This window comes from Saimiri boliviensis, chromosome 14 (genome assembly GCF_048565385.1).
Source record: "Saimiri boliviensis isolate mSaiBol1 chromosome 14, mSaiBol1.pri, whole genome shotgun sequence".
In the NCBI taxonomy this organism is placed as follows: Eukaryota; Metazoa; Chordata; class Mammalia; order Primates; family Cebidae; genus Saimiri; species Saimiri boliviensis.
Window position 1 is genome coordinate 46,767,768 of NC_133462.1, and position 18,065 is coordinate 46,785,832.

The 18,065-nt window shown below is 41.4% G+C and overlaps 1 protein-coding gene across 2 annotated transcripts in view; it reads left to right on the top strand.

Annotated features, from left to right (window-relative positions):
* The first annotated feature begins 5,563 nt into the window (after positions 1-5,563).
* The window catches only part of NUCKS1 (nuclear casein kinase and cyclin dependent kinase substrate 1), a 28,988-nt gene continuing 16,486 nt past the window's right edge, over positions 5,564-18,065 (top strand). For both annotated transcript variants that reach the window (XM_039467178.2, XM_039467179.2), the window contains exon 1: positions 5,564-5,654. In XM_039467178.2, coding sequence (XP_039323112.1) covers positions 5,638-5,654 — 17 coding nt within the window. In that variant the 5' untranslated portion in view covers positions 5,564-5,637. The remainder of the gene's footprint in view (positions 5,655-18,065) is intronic.

An 18,065-nucleotide genomic window follows, 5' to 3' on the forward strand; every position in this document is an offset into this window, starting at 1 on the left:
CTCCCAGGTTCAAGCAATTCTCCTGCCTCAGCCTCCCAAGTAGCTGGGATTACAGGAACCTGCCGCCACGCCTGGGTAATTTTTGTATTTTTAGTAGAGATGGGTTTTCACCATGTTCGTTAGACTAGTCTGGAACTACTGACCTCAGGTGATCTGCCCACCTCAGTCTCCCAACGTGCTCGGATTGCAGGTATGAGCCACCATGCCCGGCCAGGAAAGTAGATCTTGAGTATTCTCACTACACCAAAAAAAGGTAACTGTGAGGCCATGCACATGTTAATTAGCTTGACTGTGGTAATCATTTCATAATGTATCAAAACATGATGTACAACTTATATATATACAATTTTTATTTGTCAATTATACCTCAATAAAACGGACAGGGGAAAATGATACAGAGGACAGAAATGGAGTCAGGAAAATAACGTGGGTGGGAAAGATGATATTTTTCACATAAATAAATTGAGCTTGTGGACGTCCAAGTGGAAATATGTGTTAGGCAGTTAGGGATACTGAGCTGGAACCCACACAGAGGCAGAAAGGCTGGCACTAGTTAGTGAAATCATGCCCACTTGGTCATTGTTGGAATAGATTAATTCTCCTAGGAATAGTTCGGAGGTAGAGAAGGTCATTGTCTCTCCCTACGAAAGAGAAAGTGCCTCGCAGCCGTGCAAGCTGATGGTCATCAGTTCTCATCACTGCACCTTTTCTCCATCTGGAAGCTGTGAGCAGATTTTAACCGTTTCCAGTGTTCAGGGATGGCTGTGTTCTGTTGGAGGAATAAATCAGCTGTTGGAATTTGGGTTTCTTCTTGAGTGAAGAGAATGTGATCCCATTCTACCTCTCACAGTGCTTCACAGTCTACAAACTACGTTCACAAGTGAGCCCATTTTTTTTTTCTTGTTATGCTAACCTTGTGAAGTAGATAAGGACAAGTATAATTATCCCCATTACACAGATGAAGGAGCTGAAGCACAGGGAGTTTGAAATTTGCTAAAGGTCACCTGGGTAGTTAATTACAGAGCTCAGAGACAGACAATTTTGATTACAAGTTCAGTGTTCTTTTTATTCTACCTTGGGGCCTCCCTTTTCAGCAGTGCTCACCTCACAATATTTGACAGTGGTTTACACACAAGCTGTGTCTCCCTCAATGTTACAATGGCAAGTTCTCTATGGATTTTATTGGTGCCCAGCAAAAGAGCAAGTTAGTCTTGTGGCATTTTTCTTCAATTTAAACTGGACATCGAGTTGTACATCTTTATTGTCTAGTGGTGCGAATTCACCTAAGCTTAGCTCTTAATATTCAAAATAGAGAGGAAGCTGGGAATCTGGAGCAAAGAAATACACACTGGAGAAAATGAAGACAAGGGAAAATATCCTTTTTAATCACGGACCTATCTCCAAGCAGGCTACTCAGCCTCTGGTATTGTAGAGAGACTAACCTAATACAGTTCTTCTATCCCATCCTGTATTCTAGAATGGTGGTACAGAGCCAGCAGGTTGGAGGTAGAAGTTTAAAAATTACAAACTAAAAAAAAAAAAAGAAAAACTTAGAGAAGCTTTAACTTCCTGGCAGTATCTCCAAAGAGGGGTACCCTTCTGTGGTTCTGTGGTCAGTGGAAGCAGTGTCTGTCTTTAGACCTGGTTGGTTGACTTTCATGAGTTCACAGAACTGGAAGTGCCCAGCACAAAGTGCTGAAAGATTTTTCTGAAGCTCCCAGCTGCTACAGCGTAAACCTTGATGGAAAAACGTTTTTGTTGGGTATATGGAAGACTCATCAGTCTTACCATCTCAGCACTGCCAGTTCTTACTGTCTAACATATATGAAAGAGAAGGAAAATGGTACTTCTCAAAACAAAACTAAAATAATAGTGGGAAATTGAGCACTGTGTTTAAAAGCTCATAAGATTTCATTTCCAGGGAAAAGGAATAACTCCGCCTTTTCTTTCTCTTGAGCCTTTTCTGTTTTCATAGTTTCTCCTAGTTTCATTACATATATTGTCCCTTCAGCGTTATCAGATAGTGCCTCTAAAACCTTACCTATCCTATGATCAGTGTCTTTCTTCAGTTTCTAGCAAATTGATTGTGGATAAGACAGGTACACAGGGCAGGTTACTGGGGGGACAGTTTAGAGGGAACTGACCTGGGAGACTGCATTCCACGTTCTTTTGACACTACTGGCCATAGTTCTGTACTTATCCACTAAAAAGTAAACTGGAAGTTCAAGTCTTTAGTTATTTCCTTCCTGAGAGATGGTGTTGGTTAAAATACTAAGTGAATAAATGAGCAAATGGAAGGAAGATATTAGCTGAAGCTGCAGTGAAGAGAGAGGTAGGATTATGAGCCTGACCTTGGAAGGGGGAGAGTCTTCATTCAGTGGCCATTTGTATATTGGCCTTGCACTACACTATCAGGCCAACGCCCTGAAGACCTGTTCTGAAATTTCCACCTGCCTGCGTTTGTTGACTATGGCCATTTCTGTTCACTGCCTAATAGACGAGTAACAAGAATTCCTCTTCCTCATCCCACAATAGCAAATAATAGCATTTACTAAAATAATAACAATTTGTCCTAATAAAAGAGCCCCCAGAAAAGCTACTTGGTGATCACTCTGCTACCCAAGTTTCTTCCCTGGCATTCTGACAATAGCAGGTATGATAATAAACTTAGCCAAAACATATATGGAGCTGGGTGTGGTGGCTCATGCCTGTAATCCCATCACTTTGGGAGGCTGAAGTGGATGGATCACTTGAGGTCAAGAGTTCAAGACCACCCTCGCCAATATGGTAAAACCCTGTCTCTACTAAAAATACAAAAATTAGCTGGGTGTGGTGGTGTACGCCTGTAATCCCAGCTACTCCGGAGGCTGAGACAGAAGAATTGCTTGAACCCAGGAGGTGGAGGCTGCAGTGAGCTGAGATCATGCCACTGCACTCCAGCCTGAGTGACAGAGCTAGACTCTGTCAAAAAAAAAAAATAAATAAAATATATATATATATATATATATATATATATATATATATGGATTCTCATTAGGATGGCTATTATAAAAAAAAAGTTGGCAAGGACATGGGGAAATTGGAACACTTGCGCATTGCTGGTAGGAGTGTAAAATGATACAGCTGATGGGGAATCTTTATGGCAATTCCTCAAAAAATTAAACAGAATCACCACATGATCTAGCAATTCCCTTTCTGGGTATATATCCAGGAAGGAAAGCAGGTACTCAAACATATTTGTACCCCCACTTGCCCAGCAGCACCATTCACAATAGCCGTAAGGTGGAAGTAACAAGTGCCCATCAATGGATGAATGGATAAACAAAATGTGATGTATACATACAACGGAATATTATTCAGCCTTTAAGAGAAAGGAAATTTTGAGACTTGCTACAACATGGATAAACCTGGATGACATTATGCTAAGTGAAGTGAGCCAATCACAAAAGGACAAATACTGTATGATTCCACCAACATGAGATTCCTAGGACAGTCAGGTTCATACAGAAAGTAAAATGGTGGTTGCCAGGGGCTGTGGGGAATGGGGACGAGTGGGGGAGTTAGTATTTAATGGGTACAGAGTTTCAGTTTGGGAAAATGACGAAGTTCTGGTGTTGAATGGTGGTGATGGTTGCATACAATGTGAATATGTTAATGCCCATGACTGCACACTTACAGTTAAAATGGTACATATATGTTATGTATTTTTTTAACCACAATTAAAAAATTGGAGGCAAGTCTCGTGGGTCACACCTTTAATCTCAGCACTTTGGGAGGCCGAGGTGGGCCGATCAGTTGAGGTCAAGAGTTCGAGACGAGCCTGGCCAACATGGTGAAATCCCGTCTCCATTAGAAAATATAAAAATTAGTTGGGCATGGTAGTGCACATCTGTAATCCCAGCTACTCGGGAGGCTGAGGCAGAAGAATCCCTTGAACTCGAGAGGTGGAAGTTTCAGTGAGCAGAGATCGCAACACTGCAATCTATCCTGGGCAGCACAGTCAATGAGACTCCGTCTCAAAAAAATAAAAATAAGGCAGGCAGAGGGTGGAATGATATGGAAGAGACAAAATATCTTAATTTGTTTAATGTTTCACTAATGGACTGTGCTATTCTCTTCTTTTCGAGAAGCCAGATTTTACAAAGGGAGACTTTCAGAAGGCAGATGCGGTGTGTTTTTTTGTTGTTGTTTGGGAAGTGTATCTTCAGTGGGTTATTAACATTCTGACTTGTGGCAAGGATTGATGTCTATTTTCAATGGCAGGCTCAGCCTTAGCCATTACCATAGGGATCCTGAGCTCTGCCTTGGCAGTGTCAGGCATTGAACAAATGTTCATGGATTTAAATGAAATGATGTGCCTTACTTTCAGTTGTATGACTTGAAAGAGTCTTTGTTTGGTTTTGTTTTTCAAAGTACAAGAGTAAATCAACAGAATTGAAAGGGTTTTGAGCCAGCTCCACCCATCTCTACACAGGAAAGGAATCATCTTTTAAAACTTGAATTTAACAGTTACATAGCACTTACTGTGAGCCAGAGACTATCCTAAAGGCTTTTGATAGATATATCAACTCATTTAATACTAATAAGCCTATGCCGTTAGGTACCATTGTTTCCCATTTTACAGATGAGAAAACTGAGGCACAGAGAAGGAAAGTTATACGACTAGTAAGTAGTGGACCTCGGATTCCAACTGAAATACCTTGTGGACCCAGAGCTCACGCTTTTAGTTATTGCACACCTGACTCTTTTTAAAATAGTAATGTACGAGACTGGGGCTTTAATGACCCTGAAGTGGATCTCAAGGTCCAGAATGGAGAGTGGAAATTGGGGATGAAGATATTCCTTGATTATGATCCTGCCTCTCTCCTCCAGCAGCCTGGTTAGGTCCCTGAGGGTTAATGCTGAAGCCACGGTAAGGGGCTTGTAGGTTTAAGGTCAAATTTTTTGAACCTAAGGAATTTCCCTCCAATTCTGTAGCAGCCCCTTAGTGACGAAACTGCTGTCGATCCCACGGGTTTTGCTATTAGAGGATTTTCTAGGTGATCAAGGCAGACGAGATGAAACACTATTAAACTAACACTGACCGACGCTGAACCCTATATAAATCTTTTTTTCTAGCCTTTCTAAGATACGGCCCAAGACGAATCTGCAACTCTGGAGTGGAAGCCAGGGGGCGGGCCAAGCAGCGACCATTTTTGTTTTGCGGCCGTGCGCTCTCAGAGCATCTTGACTAACAGGACCCCACGGTGAAGGTGGAGCCTATCAGAGAGCAGGGCGGGGCCTGGGAGACGTGATGATTCAAATGGACTAATGATCTGGGCGCATCTGGCAGAAGTCGCCAATCAGCGGGCGTGTTGGGGAGGAGCGCACTAACGCCAGTGGGTTTGGTTGCACGGCGGCTTTGGCGCATTTTCGGCTGGTTTGATTCATCCATTTTGAAGAGACGGGGGAGCGGGGGGCTCGTCTGTTCCAGGGGCCCTGAACCAAAGAGCAGCGGAGTTTGAGAAGCCTGCAGCTCGGGGTTCGGCGGCAGCGGTCCCATCGGCTGAAGTTCGGGGGGGGTGGGGCGCCGAGCGCGCGGGGTGGGGGGGGTCCTGGTCTTTGGCTTCTCGACTCGGTCCTGTTTCGACAGCGAACATGTCGCGGCCTGTCAGGTCAGTGCGGAGTCTGAGGCCTGGAGCGGGTTGGAGGGGGCTGGGGGCGAGTGGTGAAAGAGTGGGGGACAGAAAGCTAGAGTTGTCCATCCCTGGTGCCACGCGCGGCCTCCTCCCTGTCGGGGCCCGCGCGCACCCTGGAGCGTGGGGGGCCCTGCTGGCGCGCGGGGGTGGCGGCTGCGCGCCTGTGCGCGCGCCCCTCCCCGCCCCGCGCCGCTGCAGGGCTCCGGTCTGCTCAGTTGCCTCCCCCACCCGTCGCACTGGAGCGGGCGGGGTGTCCCTGAACCGCCAGCGGCCGGAGGGGGAGGGGTGTGAAGTCAGCGCCCCCAAGAGGCCCCACCTCCTCGGGGCCGTCCTCTCGGAGCCAGCGCGGGGAGGCGGGCGGCCTGCAGCTCCACTCCCCGCCTTCAACGAGGAGGGGCGGAGGCGCCCGTAATGCCCCTTCCCCCCGCGACTGGCGCGGGGGTGGGGGCCCTGAGCCCTATTTCTCTAGCGGACGGGGGTGTTCCAGGCAAAGGGGGAGGGGCAGCACTGCCACCGGGCCGCCAGTCTGTACTTCGGGTCGCTGCAGGCCCCGCCTCCCGGATCGGGCGGAGCGTGGGCGGGACCCGTTTTTACTCCCCCCGGGCAAAAGTGAGAGTTCGGGACTGGATCCTGGAAAATAATGGGCTGCTGCCTCTCTCCCCACCTCAGAGTTTTGAGAGAGTTAACCCCAAAGTTCGCTCTTTCTCTCGGACTGGAAATGTCCTTCCTCGGGGGAATGTCAGTATTCAGGGAGGTGCGGGTTAACAGCACGGCCCAAATCCCGTGTGGTTCTCGTTCCACTCTCACCCGCGTACGCGTCTCGGGATATTTTTGTAACCTCTCGTCCCCGAGTGACTTTAGTAATAAAAGGGCTAGGTTCGGGTAACCATCAGACTTCATTCTCGGAATTTCAACAAGTTTGCTGTTCCCCCAGTGGTCGGTGGAATCGTCCTATGCCATCCTCCAGGCTATTGTATGGAATGTGCCATTTATGGAGGGGTGTGGTTTAGTCCAATCTGTTGAGGCCTTAAAAAGGAGAGCTGTTGGAAATAAATATTACTTTTAATGTAAGGAATTGGCTTCTTTGCATAGTGTGTTTTCTAAATAAATAGATATAGGCTTAGTTTTTAAATGTTTTAACAGTTGTTGCTTCCCTTTCATTCCAAGTTGTGTGGGAAATGGAAGTATCTTTAATTAGAGTTCTAAAGAGAGGTTTGGGACCTTGGAAAGGGTTTTGTTCTACACTGTTCTGTCTCCAGACTAGATCATCGTCCAGCTGGTGGTGGTATGGGACTGCGTACTCCTACACACGGGGTGGGAATGAGGAGAAAGAGCTGCTGCAGCTTCAACCAGTATCCGTGGTAACTCACTGTATCTACCATGAAAAGTATACTGGCCTTTTGGCAAGGAGTCTGGATAGCTCTTTCAGAGTATAGTATGCATAACTTTTTTTGGCATAAAACTTGACAGATTTATCCCATCAACTTAATGGAACGTTTTCTTTAGGATCAGGTAAAATAGACAATAAAAATAAAGATTTCTTTTATGTGGATTGAATCTTTTGTCTTCTGGAAGTAATTAGTGTGTGGTCAAATTAGGTTATTTTTTCCACCTTTTAAACTTTAGTTCACTAAGTTTTGATTTTATTTTATTGTAGTGACTTTCTTATCTCATCTGCCTGAATTTGTTTTTCCAGATTTAGGTATTGGAACATGAACAGAACATTTTTACTGGAAACTTGGATTTTTAATATTACCATGTGGGGATATATATATTAAGCACATTCTGTCAGTGTTTTTGCAGGCATTGGGATTTTTGGACAACTTTTTTCTTAGTGTGTTGTTTAAAATAATTTTTACCTTGTTTATTGCCCCTAATTGAGCGATGTTTATATGTTGTGGGGTTTTTTTGTTTTTCTGTGGTTTTTTTGCCATTTCAAATTATTAATTTCAGAGCAAGTTGGTTACCGGATATATTTTAGTCGTAAATTCTTTGTAATTATTTTTTAAAATAAGTCTTTATTCATGACCAACAATAAAGCAGAAATAATTAAACTTGAGTTTGGTGGTTTGTTAAATTTTGCAATAAAAAAGTCCTGACTTAGGGAAATACTGTTGTTTCAAAGTGTAATTGAAGAATCTATATTACCTTAGTGCATTTAACATCAACAAAAAAAAATGTGATAGACATTGACCTGATTTCAGAATGATCAGCCTTGTTTTAAAAACAACCTAAAAGCACAAGTTAGAAAATATTGTCACTGTGTCTTCTTTTGGGGTATTTCTGACCTTAGGCCTTTGTATAATTTTGCAGTTTTTCTGGTTCTCTTTTTACCATAAGTATTCGTTTTTATTTTAATATGAACCTAAACATTTTAAGAGCATTTGGAAATGTACTAATGGCACCTTAACATCAATTTCCAAATGGAGGGTATGGTGGGCCTGTTGGCTACTGCATGATTTTAGATAGACCTGTGTCTAGCACGTTATGTTTAAGTAACTTTGTTCATGCAAGATTGCTGTCTTTACCTTTTACAGTGGCTGACTTCTAAATGAGAGCTCAAACATTTTAGACCGTGGATTCAAATAAATAGCTTAAAATGACAGTCTTGGAGCTAGGAAGAGGTTTAGGCAAACTCACTTTATTAAAGCCAGTTTAACGGGGACCTGAATAAGTGAGGTGCATTGCATCACACACTAGCAGGTGCAAACGTGGGGCCAAGAACCTAGGTTTCCCAATTCCAGTTCTGCTTGTCCCCACCCTCATGATCACTGTACCTTCTGCCCAATCAATATTAAAGTTAATGCTGATTAAAGAACATAGTGTATAACATTTTTAACTTTTCAAAGTGCTTTCATGAGTCAACTTTGTGAGGAAGGAAGAAAAATGCCATTACTTGTAAGAGGTGAGAAAGAAAGCTCAGATTTACTGACTTGCCCAGACTAGAAACCAGATTTCTTGAAATACAGCTTTGTTACACTCTCCAGAGAGCCTCCTCCCTTACTGAAAGTGATTCAGATTGCTCAAATTAATCTTTTTGCTTCTCTTTGTAACCTAAGTGTACTTGATACCTTGTCTTTTGTTTAACACTTGATATTATAAGGAACCTTACCATTGAAAATTTCGATGTGAAAACATAAGCACTTACAAGTTGTTATAAAATTTATTTTATTGTTTGTCATGTTGATAAGTAATGTTGAGAACAGCTTTCCCAAGATTCCAGTTTGCTTTCTTTTCAAAGAGAATTGTTTGGGCCATGCCTGGATTCTAAAAATTAATATTCTCTCCCCCAAAACAATTTGTTTCAAGAAGTCCTAGAAACTTGAAAAGGGAAAACCTAAAACTCGAAAATTCAAGTTCAAAATTTGTTATCAAATGTGTACACGAAGACACAGGTTAAATGTGGTTGTAGATGAGACTGGCTCATTCTCTTATTCTGTGTGTGTGCGTGTGTGTGTGTGTGTGTGTGTGTGTGTGTGTGAGAGAGAGAGAGAGCGAGAGAGTTAACCTTGGATCTGTGGTTTTTTTAAATTACATGTCACTTTCCTCCAAAAAGACATCATTCCTTCAAAGATAAGCCATCCAAGATATCTTACATAATTTAATTTACAAAGTTATTTATTTATTTGAGATGGGTTTCCCTCTTGTCCCCCAGCCTGGACTGCAATGGTGTGATCTCAGCTCACTGCAACCTCCACCTCTCGGGTTCAAGTAATTCTCCTGCCTCAGCCTCCTGAGTAGCTGGGATTACAGGCACCCACTATCACAGCTAATTTTTGTGTTTTTAGTGGAGACAGGGTTTCACCATGTTGGCCAGCCTGGTCTTGAACTCCTAACCTCAAGTGATCCACCTACTTCAGCCTCCCAAAGTGCTGGGATTACAGGCGTGAGCCACCGCCCCTGGCCAGAAAGTTAATATTACAAGAAAAATACTCACTTTTGCTCAACATACATGTAATTAATTATTTGAAAATTACAATGTTTAAAATTTTTTAAAAATCACCATATAACGTGACAAAACAAGCTTAATATGTTAATGTTACAGAACTGTAATAGCAGAGCTAAGGTTTGAACTCAGATCTGAATACAAAACTAGCATTTTTTCCATGGTACCAGTCTTTTCTTGCCTAGTATTCACTGTGAAGATGGTCAGGTTTTTAAATTTAATATCCCTTTGATGGTGAATATTCTATATGCATTGATTTTTAGTGCTCTGTATAAAACATTATAGGAAAAACAGCCAAAACGCTTAAGATGAGCATTTTTGCTCAACTCAGCATTTAAAATAATTTTCAGAGTTCCGTTTTTGAGACAGAATCTGTCTCACTGTCACCCAGGTGGGGGTTCAGTGGTTCGATCACAGGCTCACTGCATCCTCTACCTTTCATACTCAGGTGGTCCTCCCACCTCAGTCCTTGCAGTAGCTGGGGCTAAAGGTGTGGCCCCACCACACTTGGCTAATTTTTTGTAGGCAGGGTTTCGCCGTGCTCCCGAGGCCGAGAGAGAAAATTAAAAGTACTAAATTTAAAAAATATATAAGAAGGGAGTCCAGTTCCTTCTACTAGTGATGACTTTGAACCCAAGGAGTTAAAGTGGAGAGAATAGCAAGGCTGGATTGAGACTGCATAAATTTTAGCCATTCTCCTTTTTACTATTTGTATTTACAGTGTTTGATTCTAGAGAGAATGTATTAGAAGTCCACATTCCTAGTTTGAAATCATTGGGACCTTATGTGTTTTTAAATTTTTTGAAAAACTGGGAATTCCCAAAGATAACAGGATGCATGTACTGCATAGTAGTAATGTACCATCGCTAGTTTAGGGTAGTACTCCTATAAACACATTTATAGCTCTAATGAACTTAGGAATTTTCACACTAAGACTATAAAAAGCCTCATATTTAGGTTGTCATGTTTTGCTACCCTGTAAGTTATGAAAATTCTTAATTTTCATAACTTCTTGGATTTCTAAATTGTTGGTTGGTAATTGAGGACATTTAACAGCTTGAGCTGAAAAAAATAAAATCACTTCCAGACTTAATAGAATTATCAATTGCTGAGCCACTATTAGGTGCTAAATATTTCACCAGGTAATTTATACACATTTCAAAAATCATGCGCAAGGCATATATTATGCTCATTTCATGTTAGTCCTGAGGCTAGGATAAATAAAGTAACTGACACAGTTCACCCAACTATTAAGAGGTGAAGCAGGAATTTGAATCCTCGTGTGAACAACCCAAAGCCAGTTCGTGATCTTTTCAATGTGACAGTGTCACAGGGTACACTTTGTCTTCTTTGGAGGGAGTTAAGTTCATAATAGAACTTTTCTGAGGAGGAAGAGAATATGTTAAGAGGGTAAGGGGAGATACACCTGATGGGAGGAAAAACCAGGGAAGTGTTTAGTGCAAGTCTTTGCGGTGGGGGGGAGTGTGGCATTAAGTTTATACATTTCAAAATATGAGGGCATTTCCCCTTGACTAGGTGATTCCAAAGCCACCTAAATGACAAAAAGGAAATGAGGGGTTTATTTTATGTAAAAATATAGATGCAAAAATGCTGAACAGACGATTTGCTAACTGAAACCAATGAATACAGCAACTCACTGTCATCAGTAGGCTCTTGGAAACTTCCAACTTTAAGCAAAATGATACACAGTAAGCAAGTTCTAGAATAATATTTTGTTATAATGAGAAAGAAAGGTCTCCCGCAACATTTTGCTTAAGGCCACAGTTTCCAAGAGCCTATCGATGTTAAGTGAGAACATAACTGTATTAAAAGATACGTGATCTTGAATGTCATGAATATAGTAAAAATGTGTATCTATTATATATACACATTTTATACATACACATACATATAAATTATATATATACACACATTTTATACACACACACACACACATATACACATGAGACAGGTAGAGTTTGTCCCAAGAGCAAAACAGTCTGTGAATCAACATACTGAGAGACTAAAGGAAAAACTATTGCTTTTGAAAAAGGGTTAATACCTATTGTAAAACCTAATGCATTAAAACATTGGAAGGGAATGATTTACTTGACAAAGGTTACAAATAGGTTAAGTGGTTGAGTTTTTAGTGTTTTAAGTCAATTAGCGATTAAAACTAGTTCTTGGAGAAAGGTAATCCTAGCACAACAAAAGAAGCCCTGGGTATCAGGAAACAGATTTCAGCTGCTTCTAGGTTTATATAATGGAGATGTTGAATTCCACTGGAGTAATAGTACCTTGCAGTTACAAAGCATTTTACAGTTTTTCAAGCTTTTTCTCACTGGCTTCTTCCAGCCCAAAAACACCATTAGTTAAGAAATAGAAAGCTAATTTTGAATAAACGATTTTGGTTTTGGGGTTTTTTTGGCCTGTATTTCTCAAAAACATAAAGTCACCATACTCTGTTAACTCTAGGATACTCTGCCTATTATAGTCTACGTGAATGTTGTCCCTCTAGAGTTGTATGATTTGCAGTCTGCATAGCCAAATGGGATACTTTGCAAACGAACTTAAAAGTATTGAGCATGCTGAAAAGTGTTAAATTTGCATTTTTAAAACAGTTCTTAGCTGTAAAGAGGAATGTGACCTTACTCTATATTCAAAAGTAGCTTTTTGGATTGTTGAGATTGGAGACTGCACCTAGGAGCCTCACATGTTGTGCACAATAGGAGGAAACATTTAGCACAAGACCACTTTGGTCAAACTGGACATTCCTTTATGTTTTTTGGGAAAATTTTATTGCTGTCTAGATTGTAGGAAGTCATATTGATTACATTAGAGTTATATTGCCATGTTTTAAAAGAACTGCTATTTAAATAGTCATAATTATAGGTCTTTGAAACACTTTGAAGAGATCGCAGGCTGCTTAAGAGCGTTTCAGCAGGTATTGCAGTTCTCAGGTGCTTCCTAGGTATTATCTATTATTTGAATTGTGTTATCTGTTTAGTTATGTGCTAAGCAAAGTGATCTTCAGGGAGATTTCCTTTCCAGCTACCTTTTGTTGGAGAGTTCTAGGTCACACTAAAATAACTTAGAAAATGAACTACTCAAGAAACTAAATATTAGCTCCACTGAAAAAGTCCATCCTGCTGTTTCTAATGCTGGGGTAACAGGGCTGCCTGTCTTCCAAGGACTTGCTGCAGCACTAGAGATTGATAACCCCTCTTACTTGAGTGACTACTGCTTTCTTACAGAGAAACTTGATTCTGTAAAATCAGAGACTATCAGAAACTTTACTGTTTGGAATTATATCAATAAAAATGAAACCATGCTTTTGTTAGAAGATCTAAGTCATTTTAACACAGAGAACCAGCCTTGATTTACAGCTTCAGAGCTTTGAATAAGGGGCTGTTAAACAGAAAGTAATGCATCTATCTTAACTTCTTTCCCAGGAAATAGGACCTTAGTTCCACTCTGCAGTCCAGACCTGATGTTGACCCCTTTAACACAGTTCTGTGCTTTTGGTCTATCAAAACACTGCTTCATTTATCTTAGTCCTCCCCTTCCCCAAAATTCTGTAACTTTTTCTGTTAAATGAGATGCTCCACACTTCTCTCACGTGCTTGTCCTTCATTGTTTTGAGTCAATAAAACTAACTTTGTCAGGCTACAGTTTTGTTCCTAGTGATCGAGTTAGACAGTTTGGAAGATACGACCGAGGTTTCCAAGACCATGGGACTCTACTTAGTAATTGCACATCTGAGACCCCTTCAGTCTCACACATTGGAGGCTTCTCTGTCCCTAGTTGCATAGGTTTTACACTAAACTTCCATTGGGAAAAATATAACCTAGCTGACATTATTTATCAAATACTGTATCTTATGCTCATTGAAATTTGTGTGTGACTTTAAAACATTTTCCCATATGGTGAAACTGAGCATGGTAAGTTGTAAAATAAAGTAACTTGAGTCTTGGAAATAAGGAGTGCCTTATGAGAGTTAATACTTATTCATGGGGCTAAAGCATTAACAAGTTGGTTAACATTATAATATATATTTATATTTAATAGGAGATTGTGACATTTATCTAATAAATGTGTCTGGCTCATCACTCAGAACACCTTTACTCCCATTTTCTGCAGAAATTAGAGACCGAGGCCATTTGAAAAAACTAGCTTTTTTCTGTAATGTTCTTGGGGATTTTTTTTATTTTTGCTTTCTCATATCTCGTGGCTTTGTTGTGGATTTTATATTTATTTATTTATTTTTATTTCTTTCTTTTATTTATTTATTTTTTTTGAGACAGTTTTGCTCTTGTCACCCAGGCTGTAATATGATGGTGCGATCTGGGCTCACTGCAACCTCTGCCTCCCAGGTTCAGGCTATTCTCAGCCTCCCGAGTAGCTGGGATTACAGGCACCTGCCACCATTCCCAGCTAATTTTTGTATTTTTAGCAGAGACAGGGTTTTGCCTTGTCGGCCAGGCTGGTCTGGAACTCATGACCTCATGTGATCCACCCACCTCGGCCTCCTAAAGTGCTGGGATTACAGGCATGAGCCACCATGCCCATCCTATTTTATTCCCTTTTTTTGGGACAGGGTCTCAATCTGTCACTCAGGCTGGAGTGCAGTGGCCCAACCTCAATGCAACCTCAGCCACTTGGGCTTAAGCAATCCTGCCCCCCCATTCTCCTGAGTAGCTGGGACTAACAGGTGTACACCACCATGCCCAGCTGACTTTTTTTTTTTTTTTTTTTTTTTGTATTTTTAGTAGAGGTAGGGTGTCACCCAGGCTGCTCTCCAACTCGTGGGCTCAAGCATTCCTGCCGCCACAGCTTCCCAGAGTACTGGGATTACAGGCGTGAGCTACCACACCCGGGGGAATTTTATATTTAAAATTATAAATAGGATGAGCCAGGTGTGATGGCTTATGCCTGTTATCCCAGCACTTTGGGAGGCCCAGGCAGGTGGATTGCGTGAGACCAGCCTGGCCAACATGGTGAAGTCCCATCTCTACTAAAAATACAAAAAAGTTAGCTGGGTGTGGTGGCGCACAACTATAATCTCAGCTACTGGGGAGGCTGAGGCAGGAGAATTTCTGGAACCTGGGAGGCAGAGTTTGCAATGAGCCAACATCATGCCGCTGCACTCCCGCCTAGACAATGGGGAGACTCACAAAAAATGAAATTTATTTAATTTTCATTAAAATTAATTTTATTTAATAATTTTTATTTAATTTAAGCAGGATGATATAAAATACAGTTAAAACAATGTATTTTAGGCAGAAAGAACTTGAAGGTCAAGATAAGTGAAGCTGTTCTAAGAAATTACCCAGAGTTGGCTGACAGTGGCTCACACCTGTAATCCCAACACTTTGGGAGGCCAAGGAGGTCGGATCGCTTGAGTCAAGGAATTCGAGACCAGCCTGGGCAGTAGGGAGACTCATCTCTACAAATATAAAATCAGCCAGACATGGTGTTGCATAACTAGTCCCGGCTACTCGGATTGCTTGAGCTCAGGAGTTTGAACTAACTTGGGCAACATGCCAAAACCCCATCCCTACCAAAAAAAAAAAAAATCAGCTGAGCATGGTGGCCAGTGCCTGTAGTCCCAGCTACTGGGATGTGGGAGGATCACTTGACCCTGGAAGGTCCAGGCTGCTATTAGGTGTGATTGTGCTGCGTTACTCCAGCCTGGGCAACTCAGTGAGACCCTGTTTCCAAAAAAAAAAAAATTACTCTGTGAGTTGTGTTCAGGCATTCTGTCCTCAATATTTTTGTATGCTGAGAAAATCTTGCATGTGAGATTTTTAAATCATGTTTGTGGATAGAATGGAAAGAGGTAAATGTTCCAAATTTTAAGGGAAGGCAGCAGCACTTGGTGTGCAGCAACTTCAATTCCACCAGTTCTTTGGCAGAATTAGATTTGTAAAGACTTAGAAAAGGAAAGTTTGAGAAGCTGCATCACCAGTGGCATGTGTGGATTATAGGGTTGGAAGTACTTAGGTTGGAAAATTGCCTTCACCACTTAATGGCTTGCAGTCAAGTTACTTGGTGTTTTGAGCATTCTTTTCCTCAGAATTAATTACTTGTGGCATTAGGGTGAGAATTAAATGACAATTTAGGTAAAGTAGTACATTTCAGATACCTGAAGTAACTGCTGTTATGATTATTAATGAAAGGCATCGCAGATTCATGCACCAAGAAAGGTCATATAGACCAGTAGTCTTCATAATGTTTGGTTTTGGAGATATCTTAAACGTTTGATGTAAATTTTATGTAGTTATTTATTTGAGACAGGTTCTCCCTCTGTCAGTCAGGCCAGAGTGCAGTGTCGTGATCTCGGCTCACTACAACCTTCGCCTTCTGGGCTCGAGTTACTCTGCCACCTCAACCCCTACAGTGGCTGGGACTACAGGCACACGCCACCACACCCAGCTTTTTGTCCGTTTGTTTGTAGAGATGGAGTTCCTCCAATGCCTAGGCTGATCTCTGATCTCGAATTTATGGGCTGAAGTGATCTGCCCACCTCAGCCTCCCACAGTGCTGGGATTTCAGTTGTGGGCTACCACACCTGCTTCAAATTTTAAGTATAATTTTGGGCCAGGCGTGGTGGTTTAGGCCTGTAATCTTAGCAGGATGGAAGGATGGCATGAGCCCAGGAGTTGGAGACCAGCCTGGGCAACCTGTCAACAGCGTGTCTCTGGGCCTGGTAGTGTGCACCTGTAGTCTTAGGTACTCTGGAGGCTCCAGTGAGCCACTGCACTCCAGCCTGGGTGACAGAGTAAGAACCTGTCATTTCAAAAAAATAGGCTGGGCATGGTGGCTCACACCTGCAATCCTAGCACTTTGGGAGGCCGAGGCAGGTGGATCACTTGAGGTCAGGAGTTTGAGACCAGGTTGACCACCATAAAACCCCATCTCTACTAAAAATACAAAAAAATTAGCTGGGCATGATGGCAGGTGCCTGTAATCTCAGCTACTGGGGAGGTTGAGACAGGAGAATTGCTTGAACCTGGGAGGCAGAGGTTGCAGTGTACTGAGATCACGCCACTGCACTCCAGCCTGGGTGACAAAGCGAGGCTCCATCTCAAAAATAAATAAATAATTTAAAAATACGTAATTTTTTAGTTAAAGTTTACCAGTTTCCTTTAATGTGGAACTTTCAAAGCTTTTCACATTAAAATTCACTTTGGGCCGGGTCCGGTGGCTCACGCCTTTAATCCTAGCACTTTGGGAGGCCGAGGTGGGTGGATCACCTGAGGTCAGGAGTTCAAGCCCAGCCTGGCTAACATGGTGGACCCTCATCTTTAAAAAAATAAAAATAAAAAATTCACTTTGAATGTTTATTGGGGTGGTAATATTGATAATATCCCATTGATAATTACTAGAAAACCTATTTTGACAGAACACAAGTTGGACAATTATACAATGAGATAATTTTAAAAATGTAAGATAAATGTATATCTCTAAAATATTTTTGATTAGCTGTGTTTAATTTTATGTTTCCTGGGAAGATTTTGTTTGAGCAAAAAGTGTTTACTGCTAAAAAGTTTAAATGTCACTGATATAAATGAACTAATTTCCTTTTTTAAACAGTTTATTAGAGCAAAAGAATTCTTTGAAAATACCAAGTTTTTATTTCAACAAGGATTTTGACAGCTTCACATAAGGTCCTTGTAAGTTGGAGAAATATGGGCAAAATGATAGTTCAGTGTGAGGGACTTTGCCTGAGCAGCCTTACCCAGAGAGGACTGACAAATAGATTGTTATCCTGGAAGACCATTTCCACTGATGACTGAAAGGGTTCTGTTCCTGGCATATCTTCCAATTAATGATACGGATGAGGACACTGATGGTGTACTGATTAAATTTGCAGATGATAATGAAGTTAGGGAGATAAATAATATGTTGAAATGGCAGGATCAGGATACCAAATGATCTTAGATTATGGAAAAGGAGGTTTTAGTCATTGGAATTACAATATGTAGTAGACTGAATGATGGAACAGTCCAAAAGGGAACTGAAATCTTAGATTGTATTGAAGTATAGCATTAGAATAGGAAGAGGAGGGTCATAATCCTGATCTGCTCCCCATTTCCCATTTTTTAAAAACCATACTATGTTTCATTCTGGGCACTGCTATAATATTTACTAAATCCAAGGTGATATGGAGGAAAGCAGCTAGAGCATGAAGAGAGTACTTGAAATATGAGGAAGTGTTAAAAAGGAACCCTAGTATTTAGCTTCAAAGAGAAGGTGGGAATAGTCATGTAAATTCAAGGAATGCTTTGACGAGGAGGGGTTAGATTTAGACCATGGTAATCCCAGGAGGTAGAACTAGATAGGACCAGTGAGTGGACATTAGAGGCAGATTCATCTCATTGTAAAGTGAATTACTGGAATTTTCTTAGCATAGGCTGCCTTGGAGATCATGAGAGTTT